Source organism: Penicillium cinerascens (genome assembly GCF_028974065.1).
Source record: "Penicillium cinerascens strain IBT 15544 chromosome Unknown contig_1_segment0_segment0, whole genome shotgun sequence".
In the NCBI taxonomy this organism is placed as follows: domain Eukaryota; kingdom Fungi; phylum Ascomycota; class Eurotiomycetes; order Eurotiales; family Aspergillaceae; genus Penicillium; species Penicillium cinerascens.
The window spans coordinates 2778348-2801265 of NW_026695287.1; the positions used below are offsets into that span (position 1 = coordinate 2778348).

General features: G+C 52.1%; 9 protein-coding genes across 9 annotated transcripts; 5 read left to right on the plus strand and 4 right to left on the minus strand.

The window, feature by feature from the left end:
* Positions 1-308: 308 nt before the first annotated feature.
* Positions 309-1935, plus strand: N7498_002592 (argininosuccinate synthase; the record flags this gene model as incomplete). Its single annotated transcript, XM_058449654.1, has 6 exons — positions 309-323; positions 461-503; positions 562-603; positions 665-685; positions 742-938; positions 1003-1935. The coding sequence occupies 6 exons, from the start codon at positions 309-311 to the stop codon at positions 1933-1935; spliced, it is 1251 nt and encodes a 416-aa protein (XP_058311998.1).
* A 298-nt stretch (positions 1936-2233) lies between these two features.
* N7498_002593 (putative salicylate hydroxylase) lies at positions 2234-3881 on the minus strand (the record flags this gene model as incomplete). Its single annotated transcript, XM_058449655.1, has 7 exons — positions 2234-2271; positions 2329-2657; positions 2713-3451; positions 3517-3574; positions 3632-3708; positions 3775-3779; positions 3835-3881. The coding sequence occupies 7 exons, from the start codon at positions 3879-3881 to the stop codon at positions 2234-2236; spliced, it is 1293 nt and encodes a 430-aa protein (XP_058311999.1).
* Positions 3882-5016: 1135 nt separating this feature from the next.
* Positions 5017-6444, minus strand: N7498_002594 (cytochrome P450; the record flags this gene model as incomplete). The annotated part of the gene is made up of 4 exons (XM_058449656.1): positions 5017-5188; positions 5268-5575; positions 5651-6108; positions 6174-6444. 4 exons carry the CDS (start codon positions 6442-6444, stop codon positions 5017-5019), a joined length of 1209 nt encoding a protein of 402 aa, XP_058312000.1.
* Positions 6445-7986: 1542 nt separating this feature from the next.
* Positions 7987-9638, plus strand: N7498_002595 (uncharacterized protein; the record flags this gene model as incomplete). Its single annotated transcript, XM_058449657.1, has 3 exons — positions 7987-8097; positions 8178-8862; positions 8908-9638. 3 exons carry the CDS (start codon positions 7987-7989, stop codon positions 9636-9638), a joined length of 1527 nt encoding a protein of 508 aa, XP_058312001.1.
* Positions 9639-10058: 420 nt separating this feature from the next.
* Positions 10059-11477, minus strand: N7498_002596 (uncharacterized protein; the record flags this gene model as incomplete). Its single annotated transcript, XM_058449658.1, has 2 exons — positions 10059-11357; positions 11418-11477. The coding sequence occupies 2 exons, from the start codon at positions 11475-11477 to the stop codon at positions 10059-10061; spliced, it is 1359 nt and encodes a 452-aa protein (XP_058312002.1).
* Positions 11478-13074: 1597 nt separating this feature from the next.
* Positions 13075-16255, plus strand: N7498_002597 (glutamine amidotransferase subunit DUG2; the record flags this gene model as incomplete). The annotated part of the gene is made up of 6 exons (XM_058449659.1): positions 13075-13296; positions 13359-13484; positions 13535-13666; positions 13715-14263; positions 14318-14504; positions 14556-16255. The coding sequence occupies 6 exons, from the start codon at positions 13075-13077 to the stop codon at positions 16253-16255; spliced, it is 2916 nt and encodes a 971-aa protein (XP_058312003.1).
* A 993-nt stretch (positions 16256-17248) lies between these two features.
* On the plus strand, positions 17249-18567 carry N7498_002598 (putative LaeA-like methyltransferase; the record flags this gene model as incomplete). The annotated part of the gene is made up of 4 exons (XM_058449660.1): positions 17249-17310; positions 17608-17718; positions 17824-18092; positions 18143-18567. 4 exons carry the CDS (start codon positions 17249-17251, stop codon positions 18565-18567), a joined length of 867 nt encoding a protein of 288 aa, XP_058312004.1.
* A 687-nt stretch (positions 18568-19254) lies between these two features.
* N7498_002599 (uncharacterized protein) lies at positions 19255-20328 on the minus strand (the record flags this gene model as incomplete). The annotated part of the gene is made up of 1 exon (XM_058449661.1): positions 19255-20328. The coding sequence occupies one exon, from the start codon at positions 20326-20328 to the stop codon at positions 19255-19257; it is 1074 nt and encodes a 357-aa protein (XP_058312005.1).
* Positions 20329-21514: 1186 nt separating this feature from the next.
* N7498_002600 (peroxiredoxin) lies at positions 21515-22628 on the plus strand (the record flags this gene model as incomplete). Its single annotated transcript, XM_058449662.1, has 3 exons — positions 21515-21683; positions 21736-21917; positions 21975-22628. 3 exons carry the CDS (start codon positions 21515-21517, stop codon positions 22626-22628), a joined length of 1005 nt encoding a protein of 334 aa, XP_058312006.1.
* Positions 22629-22918: the final 290 nt, after the last annotated feature.

A 22918-nucleotide genomic window follows, 5' to 3' on the forward strand; every position in this document is an offset into this window, starting at 1 on the left:
AACAACTGCACCGGTGCGTTTCAATTGGACCACGTCCAACTGTCTATCTGCTACATAGCTGCACACCTCCAGTCCGTGGAGAGTGACAAATATGCAGGGCGCATCCCCCCGTATAACTGCATACGAGTCGACTCGTATACCAAGCTGGGTGATTGTGGTAAAGATCGACCTTATCAGGGATCGCCGGTGTCGGCGGTGAGTGGGCACCGCTTTTTTCGATGACTCAATCTGGTTGACTCAATCTCCCGACCTTTTTTAACTCATTGTTTCCCTCCTCTGTTTCCATCTATCATACAATCACAATCACAATGTCCAAAGGAAAAGTACGTGACCTCAATTCCTGCCCATTGCCATTGCCATCGCAATCCTCCTACCTAGCACTTGACCGCCACTTCACCCCACAATCTACACTTCTGATTGCCCGCATTGCCTTCCGACGCGACTGACAACTTCCCAACAGGTTTGCCTCGCCTACTCTGGTGGCCTCGACACCAGCTGTATCCGTATGATATATCCCGACATCTGATTCCACTCAATGGCGATCGCTGACAACGGGACCAGTCAAGTACCTTATCGAGGAGGGCTATGAGGTCGTCTGCTTCAGTAAGTCGCTCGCATCGCACAAAGAAGCTCTACCAGGAACCCCGTGCTAACCTTTTACTAGTGGCCGATGTTGGCCAGGAAGGTATAGTTGAAGTCTACGCCGACAACCGCGCAATGCGAGACTAACCTCTTCCTTAGAGGACTTCGAGGCTGCCCGCGAGAAAGCCCTCGCCATCGGTGCCCTGAAGTGCGAGATTATCGACATCCGCCGTGAGTTCATTGAGGAGCTCTGCTTCCCCGCCATTGCTTGCAATGCCGTTTACGAGAACGTGTACCTGCTCGGTACCTCTCTGGCCCGCCCCGTGATCGCCCGCGCCCAGATTGACGTTGCCAAGGTATGTCCAACTGGCTCTCTTCCGCGGTCACCGAACCGCTGTTAATTCTCGGATTCATTCTTAGCGCGAGGGCTGCTTCGCTGTCTCCCACGGCTGCACTGGAAAGGGTAACGACCAGGTTCGCTTTGAGCTTGCCTTCTACGCCCTCCAGCCTAACATCAAGGTCATTGCCCCGTGGCGCGACCCTGTCTTCTACGAGCGCTTCGTTGGCCGTAACGACCTTCTCAAGTACGCCGCCGAGAAGGGCATCCCCGTCACCTCCACCAAGTCCAAGCCCTGGAGCATGGACGAGAACCTGGCCCACTGCTCCTACGAGGCCGGTATTCTGGAGGACCCCGACACCACTCCCCCCACCGACATGTGGAAGCTCACCGTGGACCCTCTGACTGCCCCTGACCAGCCTGAGGACTTCACCGTCACCTTCGAGAAGGGTGTCCCTGTCAAGCTCGAGTTCGCCGAGAAGGGCCAGAAGAAGACCGTCACTGACTCCGTTGACGTCTTCTTGACAGCCAACGCCATTGCCCGCCGCCACGGTGTTGGCCGTGTCGATATCGTTGAGAACCGCTTCATCGGTATCAAGTCTCGTGGCTGCTATGAGACCCCCGGTCTTACCTGCCTGCGCGCTGCTCACATCGACATTGAGGGTCTTGTGATGGACCGTGAGGTCCGCGCCCTGCGTGACCAGTTCGTCACCTTCAACTACTCCAAGCTCCTGTACAACGGCATGTACTTCTCCCCCGAGCGCGAGTTCCTGGAGTCCTCCATCACCGCTTCCCAGAAGTCCGTCAACGGCCAGGTCCGCTGCCGTGCCTACAAGGGCAACGTCTCCATCCTCGGCCGCTCCTCCGAGACCGAGAAGCTGTACGACATGACCGAATCCAGCATGGATGAGATCGGTGACTTCTCCCCTGCCGAGACCACCGGCTTCATCAACGTTTCTGCCATCCGTCTCAAGAAGTACGGCCAGATGAAGGCCGCCGCTGGTGAGAAGATGTAAATTGTCTTCATCTAAAAAATCGATGGTTGAAAGCCATATGTTGAGCATCACTGGCTTTCGACGTTTACCACTCGATGTATATTGGAGTGGTCTCCCAAATTGGAATGATTGTATAATGAAATAGAAAAAAATCGGAATTATGGGAATGTCACGATTTCTATGGTATTTGTAGAGTCTTGTAATCGGTACACATTTTCGATGTTGAATCTGACTCCAGAAGGTGTATCCGGCAGAATGCTCAATCTATCAAGCTTTATAAAACAACACGCTGTTTATGATGCTTTCTATGTGAGGAATGTTAAAGATTGGCTTTCACCTCGGTATCCTCCACGAAATCTTGAGACACGATGCGAATTAGCCTTGAACACCACCAATGGTGACGGGGAGACATACTGTTCCAAGCCTCCAACGCCATCTTCTCAGCATCCCAGCCCCATAAGAACTGCTGCGTCTCACGATCAGACCATTTATCCGGGTTCGAACCACTTGCCGATTCCAGGAACTGTGCATCTCGCGCGAGTTGCTCCGGCCCGTCAGGCAAGTGCAATGTGATGCGGTTCTCGGACCCGGACTGCTGCACTGTCTCTGCGCGCGGCTTTCGAGACTGCTCATAGACCTTGAGTGCGTGTGGGATTTCATGCCGTGACGAGATCATCGATAGCAGGACACCCAGCGCCGCGGCGTCTTCGACTGCCTGTGCTGCTCCTTGGGCAACATATGGGCTGGAGTGTGTTAGTGTCGCACAAGGTGGGGGCAGAAAAAACGAGATCAACATACAGCATCGGATGACACGCGTCACCGATCAGAGCTACTGATTCCCGAGTCCAAGTCTTTAGTGGGCGGTGCAGGCACAACTTCCACTCGAGGACCTCGTCGTCCTCCACGAGATCAATGATCTTCCTGATCTTCGGGTCCCAGCCAGTATAATTATCCACCATGGCTTGCTTCGAGCCCTTAGTCGTCCAAGACTCCTCAACTTCTTGGCTGTCTGGGTGCAGCAAAACAACGTTGTACAAGTCGTGGTTCCGCACGGGGTATGCAACAATGTGGCGCGAAGGACCCAGCCAGCGAGTCGCCTGTGGTTCATCGATGAGCTCCTTCAGGTCGGGATCTGTCTCCATGACGCTGCGAGGGAGCATAATTCGGTACGCTGCGTCACCAGTTGCGATGGCCTTGATTGACGAGTCCTCCAGCAGTTGGCCTCGGATCGTGGATTTGATGCCATCGGCGCCAATAACCACGTCGCCATGCAGTACAGTGCCGTTGGCTAATTTTACAGACGCAGGGTTGAATGTGACATCTGTAACGACGGAATTCTCGCGGAGATGAACATTATCAAGAGCCAGCGCCCTGTCGATCAAGGCTTGGTGCAGGTCTGCGCGATGAATGACAACCTGTTGGCCGAATGTCTTGTTCACCGGCACTGATGTCAGGAGCCTGCCATCTTCCCATCGTCGAACATAGATATGCTCCAAGGCCACATCTTGGGCGTGGATTGAGTCCGAGACACCCCATCCTGGTTGCTGGTTAGTAAGGACTCGACATGGCCTCTCAGCGCAGGGACACAGGTGATTGACTAACGCTCAAATAGTCTTAACATATTGGGAGAGACTTGGATTCCAGCTCCGACCTCTGCGATCTATACCGATGAATATTAGCAAGATCCATGATCCTGGGTCAAAATCATGGAGCATACTTTTGGGGCGGCTTCAAGGACCGTTACACGGTGACCTCGCATCCCCAGTGTCAAGGCCGCGGCCATACCGCCAATGCCTAGCGAATGTCAATGGGAGTCCCATTTCGACCAATGCCAAGTTTAGCAATTCAATATGAACATACCGGCTCTGTTCAGCGTTAGAAACCAAGGTTTTTATCTCCAATGGCCGAAAGAGCACATACCCAACTACAATAATGTCCAGAGGGACATTCGCCTGTTTTACGTCCATCGTGGGCAACAGTGGGTGACTGGGAAGGAAAGAATAAAGAGGAAAGAATCTCGCGCGACGAGACCCAAAGACCAGCACGCGGTAGCTATTTCAGAAAATTACTCCGAGCTTACTTGCCCCAAGGTTTGCCGTCCCACCCGTGCCACACGCTACGGTTCGGCGAGGAAGAGACCTCTCCAGTTATCTCTAGCGACAATCATCCCCCCTTGAGGTGGAGTACAGTTGATCGGCCCCGCAAGCTTGACCCTCTCATTCCTTCCAGCTCTCCATAGATTGGGGCAAGGAATGAGATGCTCGGCCCGATTGTATTATGCAGACTCGTCATACAGTGATCGACTGGACGCTCCTTGCGGGGCGGCATGAAAACCAATGGAAGAGAATAAGTTTCTGCTTTTGATAAGCAGCAATTCACACGATTAGAGCAGCTCCTATGCTCAGTTATCTTCCATAGCCGTCAATGAGCAGGCAAACCCAAGTCATTTCCCTAAATTACAGATTTTGTGGCGTGCACTCGCAGCCCCAAGGAGTTCGCCGCTCGGCAAGTAGGGGCATCCGGGCTCGGGCTCCACAGCCATTTCTAACATTTCCTTTGGGGAACCGAGTGAGCCCGTCCGGCTGTTTTGCTGGTCTCTATTTGCCGACTCCTGGGACACGCTAGCAACTGCGCCCGTCCCCGAACACCCCCAACGGATTCACCCGTTACGAAAGCACTGGCCTATTCCCTGCATTCCTGGCAGGGAATAAACAAGACGCCCTGCTGAGCAATTCTACTTCAAGTTTGCCACCAATTAGTTCCCGGCGTTGGTCACGATAGCAAGCGGCAACCGCAGCAAAGCCTTCAACCTGATGTTTCATTTCTGACGTCTTCATGCAGGGTCTCGAACAGGAGTCGTCGTGCCATCTGGTTCTGCGCAGACCGTTCCGCATTGCGGACTCCACACACGTTTATCTCCACCCGCGATCCTGTCGCACAGCCGGTTCTTAGCCCCCCTTTGCTTGCCTTTTCGAAGTACATAGACTATTGCCAGGTGGCAACCGTCTGTGTTGAGCGTCAAATGAAAAATCCATGTGATGTCAGCGCCATGTTTACCTAAATTCCCGCGCCATGTGCCCACCAGAGCGATGTAACTATGCATCAGAGTTTCTCCGCTGCGTAATATGTACTCATGCGATATTGAGTTTCACCATCATACCGAGACAAATCCTGCAACGCTTGTCGACCTTCCCGTTCGATAGCAGCACGGATCTCTGTATTGCGCGGAGTGATCCGGCAGTCGAAAGGATTGGGTCTCATATTCAGGCCATTACTAGACGGCAGACGCGGCAAAGCCGGCGATCAGTCCACTTGATGCGATCTGATAAAAATCCTGATGGGGGAGTACTTACGTATAATCAAAGATATCCACGGGCTTCTCACAACCCTGATCATCCAAAGCCTTCTCAATCCGAAACCCCCATATTAGCCTCGCGATGGTGATGAACGTCCCCTGCTCAGCCAACCCCTGCCCACTACACACTCTCCGCCCCCAGCCAAAGGTCATATAGCCCTTCTCGCCGGGAAACGGCCTTTGATCCGGACTATCCTTGACATATCTATCCGGATTAAAGCGGTCCGGATCGGGGAATTCTCGCTCGTGGTGATGTATGGCCCACACGTTTCCCTGGACCCAGGTGTTGCGCGGGATCAGCCATCCCTAGATGAGTCCTATCAGTGCCAATTCGTGTGCTGGGCCGCTTCCAGCAGCACGGAGTCTTGCTTAGCCTTCTACCTTATAATGATCGTCCTTGATCGGCGCGTGTGGCTGCCCTCCAATGATGGCTACCGATCGCCACCGTAGCACTTCCTTCACGAATGCTTTCACGTACGGCAGATCCGCTTCGTCCTGGAACGTTGGACTCCGGTGTGGCCCCACTACCCGGTCGAGTTCTTCCCATGCTTTTGTTAGTGTTTCGGGGAAGGCGCAACAGGCGAGCACGAAGGTTACTAGCGTTGAGCTTGAGGTGTCGCTTCCTGCGCCGAAGAGGTTGCCTGAGAGTGAGGATATTTCCTGGCGGGAGAGATTGTGTTTGGGTGCTTCTTCGAATATCTTCCTTGCGTAGCAATTTTCCAAGTTGGGGTTGTTCACTGCTTCTTCGGCTAAGGCGTAGAAGAATGGTCTACCGCGTCCTTGTCCTTTTCCCAGACCTTGTTTCCAGGGTGCCATCCAGTTTGGAAACTTGGCGAGGACTGTCTCTCAGTCAGTGAAATGCACACATCAATATATCTACCGAGAATCCAGATTCATCACTCACAAGGAAACGACTCCATCAGCATAGGGAAAGTCTTCCCTGGCACATTCAACTCCGCCGCACGCTGCATAACCGCAATGACTTCCGTAATAATAGGATCCGTAAACGTAGCAACCCGTCTCCCAAACCCAATAATCGAAACAACACTTGTCGCATACCGCTCAAAATGCTTCACGTATTCCTTGGGTTCATGCAGAAGGTCAAACGCAACCACTTTACTTTCGTCGTTCTGGAAACCACGGTAGTTGCGCACTTGCTGCAAGCCAACCCCCATGTGTGTCAATTTTCTATGGAGGCGCCATCTGTCTCCATAGTACATGTTGACTAGATTGGATTGCCCGGCGCCCAATTCGCTGAATACGACCATTCGGGGACGGGAAGCATAGATTGCTGCTCGTTTATCGAGGAGCTCATTGGCTGTCCAAGCGTCGCAGATCCAGATTGTTGGGCGTCTGCCAGTCCAGAATGTTATTATTGGTGACTTGTATTCTTTTGAGAGTAGTTCAAAATATATCCATGGTTTGTTGTCCGGGAGGAGGTGAGTGTTTCCGATTAGTGGTAAAGGGAACGGTCCAGGCGGCTGCAGAGTATTAGCTCGATTTTTGAGCCGTGGAGCTATTCAACCTGATTACCATCTGAAAATGTAGATAGATCATATAGCCATAGTCTACCATGAATAGCAACCCTAAGACTATCAACACAAGTGGTGCTATCGCGGTAATATTGAGTTTGTTCCATCCCGAATGGTAGAGAATTCGTTGGCTCTGGAGAAGAGCGAAGAGCTCTTCGGCCTTTGCAGCAATCATATTGACAGCCGTATGCCTGGCGTGAGAAGGTGCCTTGGAGCTTTGAAGGGTTAAGGAGGGTTGGAACCGTTAACAAAATAAGGATCGGCGTGGGAGCACCAACCCCGCTGGTCCCCGCCTGAATATATTGCAAAAAGTCCAATCGAAGACCTCACACTATGGCTTATTTCCGTGGTGACATACCGTGCTCTAGCCCCACCTGTGGGCTAAGAATGAGAATGCACCTTAAGCCTCGGCGGGGTATGTCACTATGCATTCACTGGCAGATGAAGGGGAAGAAGACATGGGATAAATGCGGGCGAGAACATCATCTTTCCGCGGTCTACAGTACCAACAAGACAGCCCCACATACTGTGCTTATTAAAAAAAAGACAAGTAGTCTAGTTGCGTCCGGTTATATATACTAATCCAGTTAGGATACCTAATATCTCGGCTTGTTATGTTTGCTGGACTCATACAGGTGGCGCGATACAGCTTTGGAAAGAACAGAAGCATCATTCATAAACTAAGATCATTCCAGGAATTCTAAAATACGGCAGATAGCTCTCTTTTGTCCATAATGCTAATCTGGATTGATAATTAGACCAGATCTGTGGGGCTGGCAGCCCCAGATTCTCCATAGTTTGGGGAGTATTTGCGGGGTTTGTGGGCGAACCAACACCTAGCTTCATAGAAACCGCAACAGATCATTGCTTTCTTTGTGGATAAAGGCCAAGTTGGGTCATCGACTCCGCAAAAAGACCCCTCAGCCGAATCCCCGGAGTCAGGTATGACTATGGAAATTCCCCCTCGCCAGTCCTTAGCACGGGCAATTTCTTCTGGAGCCGCCATGGCTAAATGGGGCCGCTGTCCATTGCAATAAAGTGGAGCGGTTTTTCTTTTCTCTCATTGCAAACATGTGTACTATTTTCCGATACTAGTTCACCATGGTAGAACATAGCTTGTCGACGACGACTCTATGGCAAAATCGAAAATGCCTTCTCCTTTGCTGTCTCGTTTCCATGGCAAACATGCAGTACGGCTTTGATCTCGCAGCCGTGGGATCATTGCAGGCCATGCCTGGTTTTCTGAAAGTATTTGGATATCCCGATGCCTCTAGTGACACGGGGTATGGGATCGACGTGAGTTTTCTCCAATGCTCCAAGGCTACCTTTGAACAACACATAGATAAATATACGAGCTAACCACTTCCCTACTTTAGAGCACAGTCCAACAGCTGATAACATCCCTTCTAACCCTGGGCTCGTTCGTCTCATCACTCGTAGCCGGTATTTTCTCGACATACCTAGGCCGACGCCACGCATTGTGGCTCGCCTGCATCGTCAACGCCATCGCAGTCGGAATCCAAATCGGAACCACAACACCAGGCGTTCTATACCTAGGTCGTCTTCTTCTTGGATTTGCAAACGGGTTCCTGGTAACATTTTCCAATATATACACTGCAGAAGTATCACCTGGACATATGCGCGGCGTGATGGTCGCCTTGTTCGCATATTGGGTGAATATCGGGAGTGTGATGGGGGCTGTGGTCGATAACAAAACCAAGGACCGCCTTGATAAGTTATCGTATCGCATTCCGCTGGCTTGTCTGTATATTGTGCCCGTGTTACTATTTGCTGCGCTTTTCTTTGTTCCCGAAAGTCCGAGGTGGTTGCTTCATCGTGGAAAGGAGCGGGATGCCAGGAAGGCATTGGAGCAGCTTCGTGGGAGTAGCTATGCTACTTTGCTTGCACCTTCTAGCGACAGTGAAAGCGACGAGAACGGAAAGGCGGGAAATACGACCGTAGTCCCAACACTACTAGAGATAGAATGGGCAGAGATGGTAAAGGGAGTCCAAGAAGAAAAGCGTGAACAAGGCAGCGTCTCTGCACTCGACATGTTCCGAGGTAAGTCCCAACAACCTGCGCATCACAACCATTAACACTTTCCAGGTGTTGACCTCCGCCGTACAATTCTCTGCTACTGCATGATAGGCTGCCAAACCGCCTCCGGTGTCTGGTTCCTAATCGGCTATCAAACATACTTCTTCACCGTAGCCGGGATCACAAAAGCCTTCGAGTTCTCCATAATGAACACCTGCTTCGGTTTCCTGGGCGTCAACGTCGGCATGTACGCCATCCGCGAGCTTCTCGGCCGTCGATCAATTCTCATTCTAGGCGCTATAGCCTGCGGTCTGTGCCAACTCGCCAGCGCCATCGCTGCCACCGTGAGCCCCGCTTCGCTACCCACAGGCCAGACACTCGTGGCCTTTACTGCGCTGTTTATGTTCTTCTATAACGGGTGTGTCGGCGCGGCGAGCTACCCCGTTGCAACGGAGTTGGTCAGTTCGAGGCTACGGGCTTGGACGGTGGGCACGGCGACGTCGTTGGGGTATCTGTTGGCGTGGTTGGTGAATTTTTGTACGCCGTATTTTATTAATCCCGAGCATTTGAATTGGGGTGCCAGGTATGGGTATATTTGGTTTGCTTCAAATGTACTTTGTGTGGGGTTCTTTTATTTCAATATGCCGGAGATGAAGGGGAGGTCATTGGAGGAGTTGGATGAGATTTTTGCGGCAAGGGTTCCGGCGAGGAAATTCCGTGAGTATCGGACTGTTATACGCGAGACAGCTAGGATTGATGCTGTTAGTGCCAAGGGTGTTGGTTGGCTTCGTGAAACATAATGGTTCTTGCGAGTAGTGGGCGGTTTACGTGACACCGTCAAAGAATTCGAGTTAAGACGGCAATGAAGTGGTTCGAGTATTTAATTTATTTTACTATTTCAAAGACAATGCGGTCTTCACCGTACGCCGATAGTTATTAACAATGTAAAAGTGATGCAAACGACGCTGTAAAGAAACAAGAGTATGCAGAACGGGCCCATAGCAGAGCAAAGGAACAGAAACAACGAGAAGTCATATGAGAAGGTTAGAGTCGTTATCATGAGTGCTCAGTCTAGTATGTCCAGGGGAATGTGTTTGTGGAAATGTACAAGGCTGACTTGATGAGGGACATCGGGCCACATATTTCTCATTAGGAGAATGGCGATGCAGCTTGGAATAATTTGGAGTATACGAGTCTGTCGGTGGGTTGGATCGTAGTCGTTAAGCGGTAAACATAAGTCGTAGGCGACTCGGGCCTTTCTTCTTCTTCTCCTTGGGTCTTTTCTCTTTTTCGGAGACATAGCTGCCAGACTTGGAGGGTGCCGTGCTCGAAGCTTTGCTATGCACCCGGCTGGAAGATCTCGGTGGTGCCTTCGAAGTCCTGGAGAAGAATCCAGAAGGAGCCCTGGATGTGGCCTCGTAGTCTATCTTGGATTGCCCGGTCGAACGGGCACGAGTGTGGGTACGGGAAGTACGTGAGCGACTGGAGCGACGAGATGATGCAACAGATCCGTCGTCTTCGAATTTGAAGCGAGGATCCCGCTGCATGCGAGCGGTCGTGACATCGATGCCCGACATCGCTGCTGCCGTGGGTGTGATGAACTCGCCATCCACCGAGGTTCCCACGCTGTGGGCTTCAATATCGGCGACACCACGTCGCCACATCTCAACGTGACTCAGTCTTTCCACGTTGAGCTCCATCATGTCGTCCATGCCATTTAATTGTTCTTGCTTCTCACCACCGGAGCCAGCAGCCTGGATCTTCTTGATGATCTTGTATCCCCCGAACATGACGACTGTAACTCCGAGGCCGACACCAGCAGCGATAAGGAACTGCGGGCTTGATAGGAGGGCGAAAACTGCGGGGGCTGCAGATTTCAGCGCGGATAGCGCGGCTGGTGCCATTTTGCTGGCAAGGTTGCTGATCTCCGCTAGCGTAAGAGCGACGGCGGCCATTGCATCGGGGTTCTTCTGAAGATGGGAAATGGTGGCCGTTGCGCTGTGTTGGACGCAGTGGGCTTCTTCCAGAAGCCACTGTGCACGATTCACCAGCCCATCGAGCTGTTTTTGGTCGTCAGGGTCAGGAGGACTGTATTTCGATAAAGCAGCGGGGTGAGCTTCTCCATACGCAAGGTCCATGTCGATGTGGGCATCTGATTTGGACCGAGAAGTCATCTGGCGAGCTTCGGGTTCTCGGACAGTGATATCGTGGTGAGTATGCCGGCGGGGAATCCCCGCCGGAGCCTCATACTGGGACTCTCGGCCAGAAGCAGATTGCAAGTCCTGCTCATAGTGAGAGGAGGAACGGCCGCGATGAGCACTGCGACTGGCATGGTATTGCGACTTGGTGCGGCGACTTCGTCGTGAGCCTACTGACTTTGAGTCGTCGATCTTGTAATGAGCAAGTGCCTGGAGGGCCTGCTCCTCCGCAAGTTTGGCATTTCGCTCGGTGTCAAACTGCGACTTGCGTTCCTTGTAGGCAGCTTTGGCCTGACTGAAGACACCGAATAGTTGTTTGCTCTGTAGAACCGTTAGAAGCAGTTGCGGGGTAACTGGGTATTTGTATTGGGGCCAGCTTACCGTGCTGACAACCTTGCCGGACTTATCAATCACGGCGATCGTCTGGCCGAGCGGCGCCATGGCAGATGGTGGTCGGAGAGAGTTCGAAGATCATTCAGGAGAGAGTTGAGGATCAACGCCACGAGGAGCGGTGTAGAGCCCTGGCGATTTACCCGGGGTTCGTGACAGGCAAGGTATAAATAATGGAAATAGAACGCCAAGTATAATATAATAAAGACAGGAAAGAAAATTACGGGCTCCGGCACATCAGCCCGCTGCAAAAACTGCCCAAGATGATTAATCAGGCTTCTATTTTCACCACCCGTAGCAGTGATCAGCGGCAAAGTCCGATCGGAAGCTTTTTCTTCCACGAAAAGTGATGGGGAAAAGAAGGAGGCTGGGATCAGAGCGATGGCATGGCATCAGCGTGCAGAAGGGTGCAGCTGGTTGGGCAGAGCAGCGAACGGTGGCTGCAGGAGTTATAGGGCAAATGGGGCCAGTTGGGTGAAAGTGATGCGAAGGCAGAAGCGAATCAATTCTCGGCGGCTACTCGATTGGAAGCTCACATCACTCATCACACAGTTGTTGGGCGCGCAGGATCCTGTGGAGAAGAGGTTTGCTGTCGCTCTGTGATTGCACCAGCGAGAAGGCCGGACTTTTACGCTAAATCATAAATCGTGATCCATTTCTACTTCGATAAATAGATAAAGAAGCGGTGACCCACGGGTTGTGATTGGCCCACTCTGTCACCGCCACTGTGGCTGGTGAATACGCCACGGTGGCTGTGGCGGTGCTCCTTTCAGCTTGTGCTGGGTTCGTGCTACATGATTAGGTCTATTTCCACGGGCTCCGAGTGGAAGCTATTTAAGTTCCAACCGGGGCGATGACGACGAATGCCGCGATCCGTTCGTACCACTCGAGAAACCCAAAGTTGAGCCAGTCCTCCGCTTGGCGTAGAATGGGCACCTGCAGGTCGGAGCTAAGCATGAATGAAATCAGGGGCAGGTGCAAGGTCATCTGTCTTATCTTGCCTGCTGATCACCGTCGGTGGACTTATTTCAAAGTTGGGCGTAGGCTAGACTCGTGTGCTCTTCGAGCTGGGATCTTCTTTTTAACTCCGTCGATATACCGGATTCAATCCGAACCACGATGGCAGTCCTCAGTAGCCATCCGTCACGACCTCCATTAGCTCGACTGCTGTGGGAGCCCAGGTGAGACAGACTTCATTGGTGGGCGATCCGATCCTCATTCTGCTGCAGCGATGGCGATAGGATGGGGATAACAGGCATGCGACCGTACGCGATCTTTGGGTGCACCGTAATGGCAGATCACGATCACACATGGCCCCTGAAAACATCAGCTAACTGCTGATCCACTAGACCCGCCTGTTGCTGGAATTATAAAAGGCATGCTAGAGGTGGTGAGTCAAATACTTTATCGATGGTGCAATGCAGTGTTGTGTTTTTTTGTTCCCGCACCGCCACTTCTCCCGAGATGATTCATTCGGTCCACCTTGACTTGGGCTCTTCAACATCTCCGGATCTGTGTCCCCCAGAGAATGGAGTGCAATTGAACCAATTCATACGAGACTGGATCCATTCATCTAGCACGGGCAAATCATATTCTCCTGCAATTGCACATCGAGGAAAGACTGTCGTTGGCTGACGCTGTCCCCACAATGGACACAGCGGATTCAGGAAACACCTCCGATGCCGAAGACCAGACTAAAACATGGGGATCCGATGTTGGACCGATAGTCCAAACAGCTGGTAATGCTGGCAGCTCCCTTCCTCAAAGTGACTGCGGGATCGGACACCGTGTCGTAGCCAGTCGCTCGGTCCTGGCGTTGGTCATTGACGAAGAGTGCGTCTTCGCCGGCCTGCAAGGAGGCGACATTGTCGTATGTTCAGAATGCCTGAAATTTTTGATTTATTTGAATATATCGCTAATTTGACTACATAGGCGTGGTCTCTCGAGACATACGATCTTGTCTTATCCGTTCATGCTCACAAGGAGAGTGTCCTAGGACTCTATCTGTCCGATGACGGCAACTTGCTGTTTTCCAGCGGCGGTGACTCTGTGATTAATGTAAGTGTTACTTTCAGAGAACAGTGGACTTGAGTTGATATCCTTCGTAGGTCTGGTCGACAAGAACATTTGAGCGCCTCTACTCCATCTACTCACACCATGATGTGGGTGATATTTTCACGGTGGTGTATTCCACCATGAACCAAACAATTTACTGCGGTGCCCAAAACACCAGCATTCAGGTACAGAAATTTATCGATTCCCACTTGATAGGTTGCTAACTCCGGCAGTGGTGTGATCTGTCCGAGGAGGGCTCTGCCTTCAACCAGGCTTCCTCCGCCCACCTGTCCAGACGAACACATCGTTTCTTTGATTCCAAGGGCCCCGATGGATCCCGTGCTCCGGGTTCATCAGATGGCTCCCAGTCAGTCTCGGAAGGCGGCCGCATCTTGACTTTCAAACGCGATCATCATAAGCTGTTCGCTCACCATGGCTATGTCTATTCCATGTTGCTCGTGAAGGGGCTGATCGAGTCGGCACCGTCAGAAGAGGCCCTGCTGACGGGTGCGGGCGACGGCGTTGTAAAGGTTTGGCGCCTCGGTCAAAAGCCCGGGGCTGTTCCGACTCAAATCGCTAAGCTTCAGAATGGAGACTCGGTGCTCTCCATTGCCGTAGAAGGCTCGTTGCTCTACTGTGGCCTCGCGGGCGGCGCTCTCAACATTTGGAATCTTGACTCCCACCAGCTGGTCAAACGGATTGCTCGACACACTGGTGACCTCTGGGCAGTCGATGTCATTGGAGGCGTTGCGATCTGTGGAGACTCGACGGGAACAGTAAAGGTATCGCTAAGCCTTCAAATTGCAAATTATAGATATTTCTGCTAACACGCCCAGAAATTTAATTCACGATTCGAAGAGGTCGGCGGTTGGGTTGCACACGAGGGCACCATGCTCGCCTCTGCCGCAGGCCGATCCAAGGATCGGCACATATACGCTACCGGTGGCAATGACAATACCGTTGGAATCTGGGACCTAACAGAGTTCTTCCTCACACAGGACGAGTTGCCCCCTATCAGCAATGGTATTTCCTTCCCGTCGGAATTCGAAGATATCCGCTAATCTATCCCGACAGATGAAATGGTCAACAGCCTTGCTAAATTTGTCTCATTCAAAACTATCTCTGCAAGCCCCAAGTTCTCTGGAGAATGCAATCAGGGAGCTGCTTTCCTGCGCCGGCACTGCAACTATCTTGGTGCAAAGACAAAACTCTTGCCCACGGGGCAGGATACCAACCCTATAGTATATGCTAGATTCAACGCTACATCGCCCGACGAGGTTGAGAAGACGATTCTCTTTTATGGCCACTACGACGTCGTCGGTGCTGATACCAACCAGCTCAAGTGGAAGTCCGATCCGTACCAACTCACTTCGATCAATGGGTTCCTCTACGGCCGTGGTGTTTCCGATAACAAAGGTCCGATACTAGCTTCACTGTATGCCGCCGCGGATCTTGCCCGCACGAAGTCCTTGCGCTGCAATGTTGTGTTTTTGATTGAGGGCGAGGAAGAATCTGGATCTCAGGGATTCCATGAGACGGTGCGAGAGTACAAGGATGAGATCGGTCCAGTAGACTGGATCCTGCTGGCCAACAGTTACTGGCTCGATGACTATAATCCTTGTTTGACGTACGGACTCCGTGGAGTGGTACATGCCAACTTGGTCGTGACGAGTGATTATCCCGACCTACACAGCGGTATCGACGGTAGTGCGTTACTGGACGAACCGGTCAAAGATCTTTCGCTGCTTTTGTCGACCATGGTCGGACGCAAGGGCCGTATCAACCTACCGGGCTTCCATGACGCCGTTCGCCCTCTCTCAGATGCGGAACAGAAACGGTTCGAGGCTATTGCCGACGTTCTACTGCCCCATCACCCAGAGATTTCCGATAGCCAGGCCCTGATCAAATCTTTGATGTACCGATGGCGCGAGCCTTCATTGACCATCCACTCGATGGAGGTCCCAGGAAAGAGCGGAGCCACGACTATTGCGCGGCGAGCCAAGGCGAGCCTCTCCATCCGTATTGTGCCTGATCAGCAGGCAGACGAGATTGCGGCAAACCTGACAGCGTACGCGCAAGAGCAATTTGACCTGCTCGAGTCACAGAATGATCTGACCGTGGAAATAACTGGCAAGTCAGATGCGTGGCTTGGAGATCCCGATAATCAAATTTTCGCAACCCTCTCACAAGCGATCACGGCCGCATGGACGCCGGACCAGGAGACCTCCAAGCACCAGTACCCAGCCCTTCCTTCAGACACCAAGGGTCGTGCTCCCGCGGCATCGAAACCGGCTGCACCTGGTCAAGGGCTTCTGCGCAAGGACTCAAGTGATAGTCTCGCATCGCACGTCGATCGGGTCATTTCCTCCACAACCACCTCCTCGGCCGGGAAAGCGGGCACGCGCAATCGATCCACACCGTCAACGGCTCCCATCCCAACATCTTCAACCCTCACCAAAGCCGGTACATCTGACGAACCGGCCGCGCTACCGGTCCGGGTAAAATCCGACCTGCAGCTCGATAGTGCCCGACCCATGGCCGGAACAAAGTCATCGTCAGCTTCGGCTGTCAAACCTATTTTCATCCGTGAGGGCGGGTCCATTCCGACGATCCGGTTCTTGGAAAAGGAGTTTTCAGCACCCGCAGCTAATTTGCCATGTGGCCAGGCCAGCGACAATGCACACCTGGACAACGAGCGGATGCGAGTCGAGAATCTGTACAAGAGTCGAGAAATCTTCCGATTTGTATTTGCGAACCTGGTGGATAAGACGTGAAGTGTTGGTGTCTGGAGGCATTGGGATTTCGTTGCTCTTTCTTGTGCCTCTCGTTGTGTAAATTATACTTTTCTATCATGCATAGCTAGGTACCTTTTGCATATGATCCATCTCAGAAACTGTTGTCTGCTGTACCGGGCCCCATTTGTCTTCATATGAAGCTTCTTTGCGCCATGCTGTACATGGGTAACATGTAGAGCTGTATCTGACGAGGGTGTTACCGAACCGGGGAGCTCGCAACTATCCTGCGTATGGTACTCCGTAGTGGTAAACCAACATCAAATGCTGATATTTGGGTTATTCACCAGTCGCCGATCCCCAAAGAATAGTAGCCCAGGACGGTGAGCTAGTTCACGCAAATTGACAAAAGTCTCCGAAGCGGATTCGCCCCCTATTCCCCACCGCGGCCGTCATTGTCTGAGTTGTCCACTGTCCCGATTCCCCGCATGGAGATCATTTTCATTCGTTGGAACCCATCGGGAGGATCGGCGTACTTTTGTTTGTTCTTTTCCAGGCTTGGCTCTGCGTGTCCAAGGATTGTGGTTTCATCTTGAGTTGACGTTGCTGCCGGTGAGCCGAGGGAAGCTTCCAGCCCCAGCTTACTCCCCTCGGTTATTCTGGCACTAGCTCGCCTTTATCATTTGTCCTTGTGTCGCCCCTACGTAGGTGCCGTGATAGAGATCAGACTGGTCATATCGGCAGAATTGGCCCTCGGGAAAGAGGGGTCTTGACCTTCCTTCTTGGGACCCCCACTGTTGAGGACGTTCGGGGAACAGTTCCAGCTCCATAGGGAAATGGCATAAGGGAAGACCATATGCCCACACGTCCATACTCCTTCCTAGACTGCACTGGCGTCGGAAATAAATGCTCTATTCGTAGGAAAGTATAAAATGATGTGTCCCAAGCTCATCCCGGAGCAAATCCCGTTTTCTGGTTCCGAGCTCTATCCCTTCCTTCTCCCGCGACTCTCGAACTTCACCTGTCCCTGCAACCATGAGTAGCCACTGTGACGAGAATATCTATCTTCTCGGACGGGACGAGGCCGAGACCGAACGGTATGTTCAACTCCCATGCTGACATCGTCATGGCGATCCCACGTTCGCATCCCACGATCCCCCGCACATAAGCACCACCTCTCACGAGGTCTTTCCTTGAACGTTATCGCAGTTTCCGAGAGTCAGCCGGTGGCTCCGACTCGGGTCAAATCCCGTCAAATGCCAAATCCCAGTCGCATTGTTCCACTGCTATGGGACCTGCAGGCGACCCGACACTCCGGGATCCAATTGCAGCCGTGCCCACTTTTGCCCACTTTTGCCATCTCTGCTTCCAGAAGGCTAACCTTTTCTCTCTAGTCTCAATAAGCAACATCGTTTTTTGGTTGCCGTCTCCGGTGGTGAATTGATTCATCCCTCTATTCCTAAAGCGAAAATCACTGCCGTTGCGGACATCGGCACTGGTACCGGGTACGTATCATTATCGATCCACCCGGGCGCGGCCCCAACTCAAGCAGGCCTTCGGAAAGGCCTGTGCTGTTAATCAAAGTATGAATATACTGATACGAGACTCAGAGTCTGGCTTGCAGATCTCGCTAATCGGCTGCCCAATGCATCCTCGATATATTTTCACGGTTTCGACGTCTCGGACGCTCAATTCCCACCGGAGAACACAATAACGCAAGCGACGGGGCAAAAGATCCCATTAAGTGTCCAAGATGCCTTGAAGCCTTACGCGCCAGAGCACCAAGGCCGCTACGACTTAGTCCACATCCGGCTATTGACGGCGGGCCTACGACAAGGCGACTACGCTTCAGTACTGAATAATGCACGAGACCTTCTAAGTAAATTACTCCCTTCATTCTCCCGCATTCCCTTATACTTACCTCCCTAGAACCCGAGGGCTGGATCCAATGGGAAGAAGTCGACCACACAACATTCTGCACGAACAAAATCCCTGAAAACCCGGTAATCACAAAAATGCGCAACACGACCATCGACGCAATGCTCACACTCGGTCTGTGGCCGTTTGCGCCCCAGCGCGTTTACGATGAAATCTCCGCAGCGCGGTTCCAGAACGTGCGTCGTGAGACGTACACCACTGTGGGGAAAGAGCATCTTCATGAAACAGCTTCGAAATGGGTCGCTAATGTTATGCGTGCAATGGTTCCACCGTCTATGGTTGTTAATGGACAGGCGAGAAATGATCAGGAGGCCAAAGTGAAGGTTGAGGTGTTGATTAGGGAGTTTGAGAGGCATTGTGAGGATGCGTTGCCGTTGGTTAATTTTGGGGTTACGGTTGCACAGCGGTCTGGGTGACGTGTTTCAAAAGTGATTGGCTACTTAATGGCGGAATTGGCGCTGGACTCTTGATGGACAAATGGTTTGGGCTACAGTACACGCATTGATTGGAGGAGTCTCGGATTTGATTTCGGCTTTGCTGGTACAACCATAGCGTTTGATGAATTTTGCAATCTATATCGGTGCATTTATCAGTGACCTCGGAGGCGTCTTTGAACATTTGAAGATCAGATTTCGAGTCGTCCCCGACAGTAGGCTGTCCGAAACAGAAAACTGTCTTCAATTGGCGACGCGAATGCCGGGATCGCGGGGCGCTAGAGCAAACTGCTGGACAATGGATCACATTTTAAGGTTCTAAGCCTGGTTAACAAAGTCTGAAAGGGTCCCCTGTTCAATATCACTCCGGTGCGGCGCATCCTGTTAACACTCTTAAGCAGGTACAATCTAGCAGAGATCAGTACTCGATATGCTTTGCTGGTATATAAGATGGCACGAACTGGGGTAATTGATAACCACCAGGAATTGTGCAGGTTAGCAGTAAAGAGAGTGGAATGTGAGTAGGTAAGTGTAGCACGATTGAACGTAAATTGAACGAACGAATTATCAAAAGGCCACACATGTCTAAATATCCATACATCGCCAAAGTACATGATCACCAACGCCGTCGTCATGAAATTATACAAAGTGCGCTGAATCGTTCTCAGTCTATGCCAACTCCTCCTCCTTCTCCTCGGCCTTCTCCTCAGCCTTTTCTTCTGCCTTCTCCTCGCCGCCCTTGTCATTTTTCCACGAACCAGCGTAGTGATGTTCGACAAGATACGGGCCTCTATCCGTCGGCCAGCCACCCTGCATAGCGGCAAAAGCCGCATTAGGTAGTACGAGCACATCCTGCAACAAGACAGGCTCATGAAGGTTCGAAATGTTAGGCCGGCCAACCGGAAGACCCGTTTCCCTCTCCAGGCTCTGAATGATACCCCTGGTCATCGCCTGGGGCCCGGTAACGTCCACCACATCGCTGATGGTCTGCATCGTGAGGCCGGAAATAGTCGTGTTATAGTCGACTGCAGACTTCTCGAGCTGGGAAACGATATATCGAAGAACACTGGCAACGTGGCTGGTCCTGGGCTTAGCCATGACGGTCCAGCTGGCAAACTGGGAGCCGTCGAACTCAAGCCCGACCACGAGATTTGTTTTGTTTCGGTATTGCTCTGGGATCCAGGTGTCGATCGGTGCGTGGCATGTCACGTCGAGATCGCTCCAGATTCCACCGTCGTTGAAGAGGATTAATTGACGGAGGAAATCGGCTTTGAGGATTGGGACTTGTAGGGAGAGGTATAGATTGAGGAGTTCGGGGTAGTCGGCGTATTGTTCGCGCATGTATTGGTCTCCGCTGCCGTCAGTGAGGATTTCGTGTCGGAGGCCGGGTGTTTGAATCTGCCATGACTTGGCGTCGTTACGGCGCGCATCGTCGATTCCGTGATTGCCGGATTTTTGCCATAGCTTTGTGGGGAATATAGTTGACTCCAGCTGTTCTTTGCTTTTAATCGCGGGGAGTCGATATGCTGCGGAGCCCGCGAAGGCTTCGTCAATGTCGTCGGGGGAGATGAAAGGTTGAAATGAAAGGTTTGCCGTGATGGCATTGTCGTTAAGGACACACGATGCTGAATCGAAAGTGAGTCCCAATGTCGGGACGGAAGATTTCAGGCCCCATGATAACCAAAACAGTGTTACAACGAATGCGAACAACAGTGCCAGTAAGTAATGAGAGTAGCGAGCCATGTCGGCGGGTGCCGTCTTCTCGATGAGCAGAAGAGAAGCGAGTGACAATCACAGGTCCAACTGTGATGAGAGAGAGAAGCCCGGACTTGGGGCGAAGTGAAGAGGGTTCACGACTACTTTGTCGTAGTGAACGTCGAGTTCGGGAATCGGCGGGGGTCTAGCTAACCCTGAAGATCCTCAAGGCGAGTCGGGGATTTGTGGGTCCTGAAGATCCACAACATCTCAATATACATAAAGCTAATCAGGTTTCACTGGGCTCGGCCATGGCAATGGGTGTCGAACTTTTTAAGGATATGATTCAAGGGGAACTCCCGTGGTAAGTTGCGATGACGGCCAATTTGACCGATTTAATACTCGAAAGCAGCTGTGCCAAGTAGAGTAACCAGCGAATCCATCTAGAGCAGGGTCCAATGAGTGATTCGGAGAGCGGCACGAGTTCGGGGCTTGGTGGTAACCTGAAGTTACATATGCCAAGCGTATTTTTACTTTGTGGAAGTACACTTCTACCACTGGGCCCCCGACTTTCTATGACTTGGTCCCCGACTTTCTATTATTAGGGAGGTAGAGTGATGAAACTGACAGCGTTTCTATTCCTAACACATACAGACTGCGTGAACCACTGGCAGTTTTCAGTCCCTTTGATGCGAGCACAAAGAAGAAAAAAAAACCAAAACTAGGACATGATGCGATCTATCGACGCATTCGGCTTGCCGCGAATAGCGGGACGCCATGCAGTTGCGCTAACTGAGACCCTGCGTGATTAGCCGCCACAGGCTTCTTAGGTTTGACTAAACAAAAATAGCACCAGACTCAATCAACTTCAAGACCCCAAACCTTGGATCTGTCGAAGTTAAGACAGTATGTCCCAGATTTGCTGAGATCCCCGGTTACAGAAATGGTAACGTGTCACATGACTCTCACCAAGCGGCGATCAACGATCGATGCAGAAACCACTTGACATCCCATACTCCCGTCCTTGGTGCAGATTCGTCACAGCCTTGCATAAAAAGCAATGATCTATGCGAAGCGATAGTCTGTGCACGATAAATACCCACAAAAGATAACACTCAGAACTTATTGCCCGATCCGGTTAGATCCATTGCGTGATTGTTGAGAAATGCAATGATGTAACGGCGCTTTAGCTGTTGGGCGATTGTACGGGCAAAGTATCCAACTTACATCTACAATGGCTTCCATCATCGCCCCGAAGATGGCTTTCCGTGCTTTTCGAGCTGCCCCGAAGGCTGCCCCCTGGGCCAGTCTCAATGCCCAGCTGCCTCTGGCTCAGCCTGCTTTCCGCCGTTTCTTTGCGGCGCCCGCCCAGGAGCAGCCACGCCTGCGTCTGGGCTCGACCGGTATGGCTGCAGTTAGAATACACGTGAACCTCATGCTAAACACCCCCGATAGCTCCCAACTTCAAGGCTCTGACCACCAAGGGCGAGATCGACTTCCACCAGTTCATCGGCGACAGCTGGACCGTCCTCTTCTCTCACCCGGCCGATTTCACTCCCGTTTGCACCACCGAGCTGGGTGCCTTTGCGAAGATGAAGGGCGAGTTTGAGAAGCGCGGTGTCAAGATGATTGGTCTGGTCGGTTGTCCCCACACCAGGCGATTGGCCCCCAACTGACCCAACCTTCTCTTCTAGAGCGCCAATGACCTCGGCTCTCACGACGAATGGATCAAGGACATCAACGAAGTCTCCTCGACCGACCTGCAGTTCCCCATAATTGCCGATGCCGACCGTAGGGTCGCCTTTCTGTACGACATGGTCGACCAGCAGGACCTAGACAACATTGACAAGAAGGGCATCGCATTCACCATCCGCTCCGTCTTCGTCATCGACCCGAGCAAGAAGATCCGTCTGACCATGATGTACCCCGCGTCGACCGGTCGCAACTCTGCCGAGGTGCTGCGCGTCATCGACTCTCTGCAGACTGGCGACAAGAAGGGTGTCACCACCCCGATCGACTGGCAGGCCGGCGACGATGTGATCGTGCCCCCTCGGTCACCACCGCGGATGCGAAGAAGAAGTTTGGCGAGGTCCGCGAGGTCAAGCCCTACCTGCGATACACTAAGATCTAAAATGTACACAAATAGCCCATGTAAAAACAGAGCAATCGAAGATAATCGACATTTCCACGCGACAGGTCACATGCGTGGGCTGGTCGATCGTGATCATAAAGGCTTTCGTGCTACATGGAGTAGGGATCGGGTATACCTCGGTCGTCTGCCGGATGTCAACCATAGACCCGTCGACGCTATTCTTATTTTCCGTGCGGTGCTGCATGGAAGCCCCTGACGGGCCCGCTGTTTAAGGGAATGATATTCCGGGAGCGGAGATCGTCGTACATTGTAGCCGTGAAGAGTCAGGAACGCCTGCTTGGCGGCCAAAAATACAAGAACGAATTCCACCTATGGCAGTGAAACACCCGCTCGGTTATGCAAGCGAGCTTACCTCCTGATGGACGATCCATTCCAGCAGCAGGGATCGCTGGCATCCTGGCATGGCACGTGGACGGTCATGCCCCTCTTCCTTTCTAGAAGTTGAAGCCCAAGTCTCGGGGTAAGTCTCGGGGTATTGACATTTAA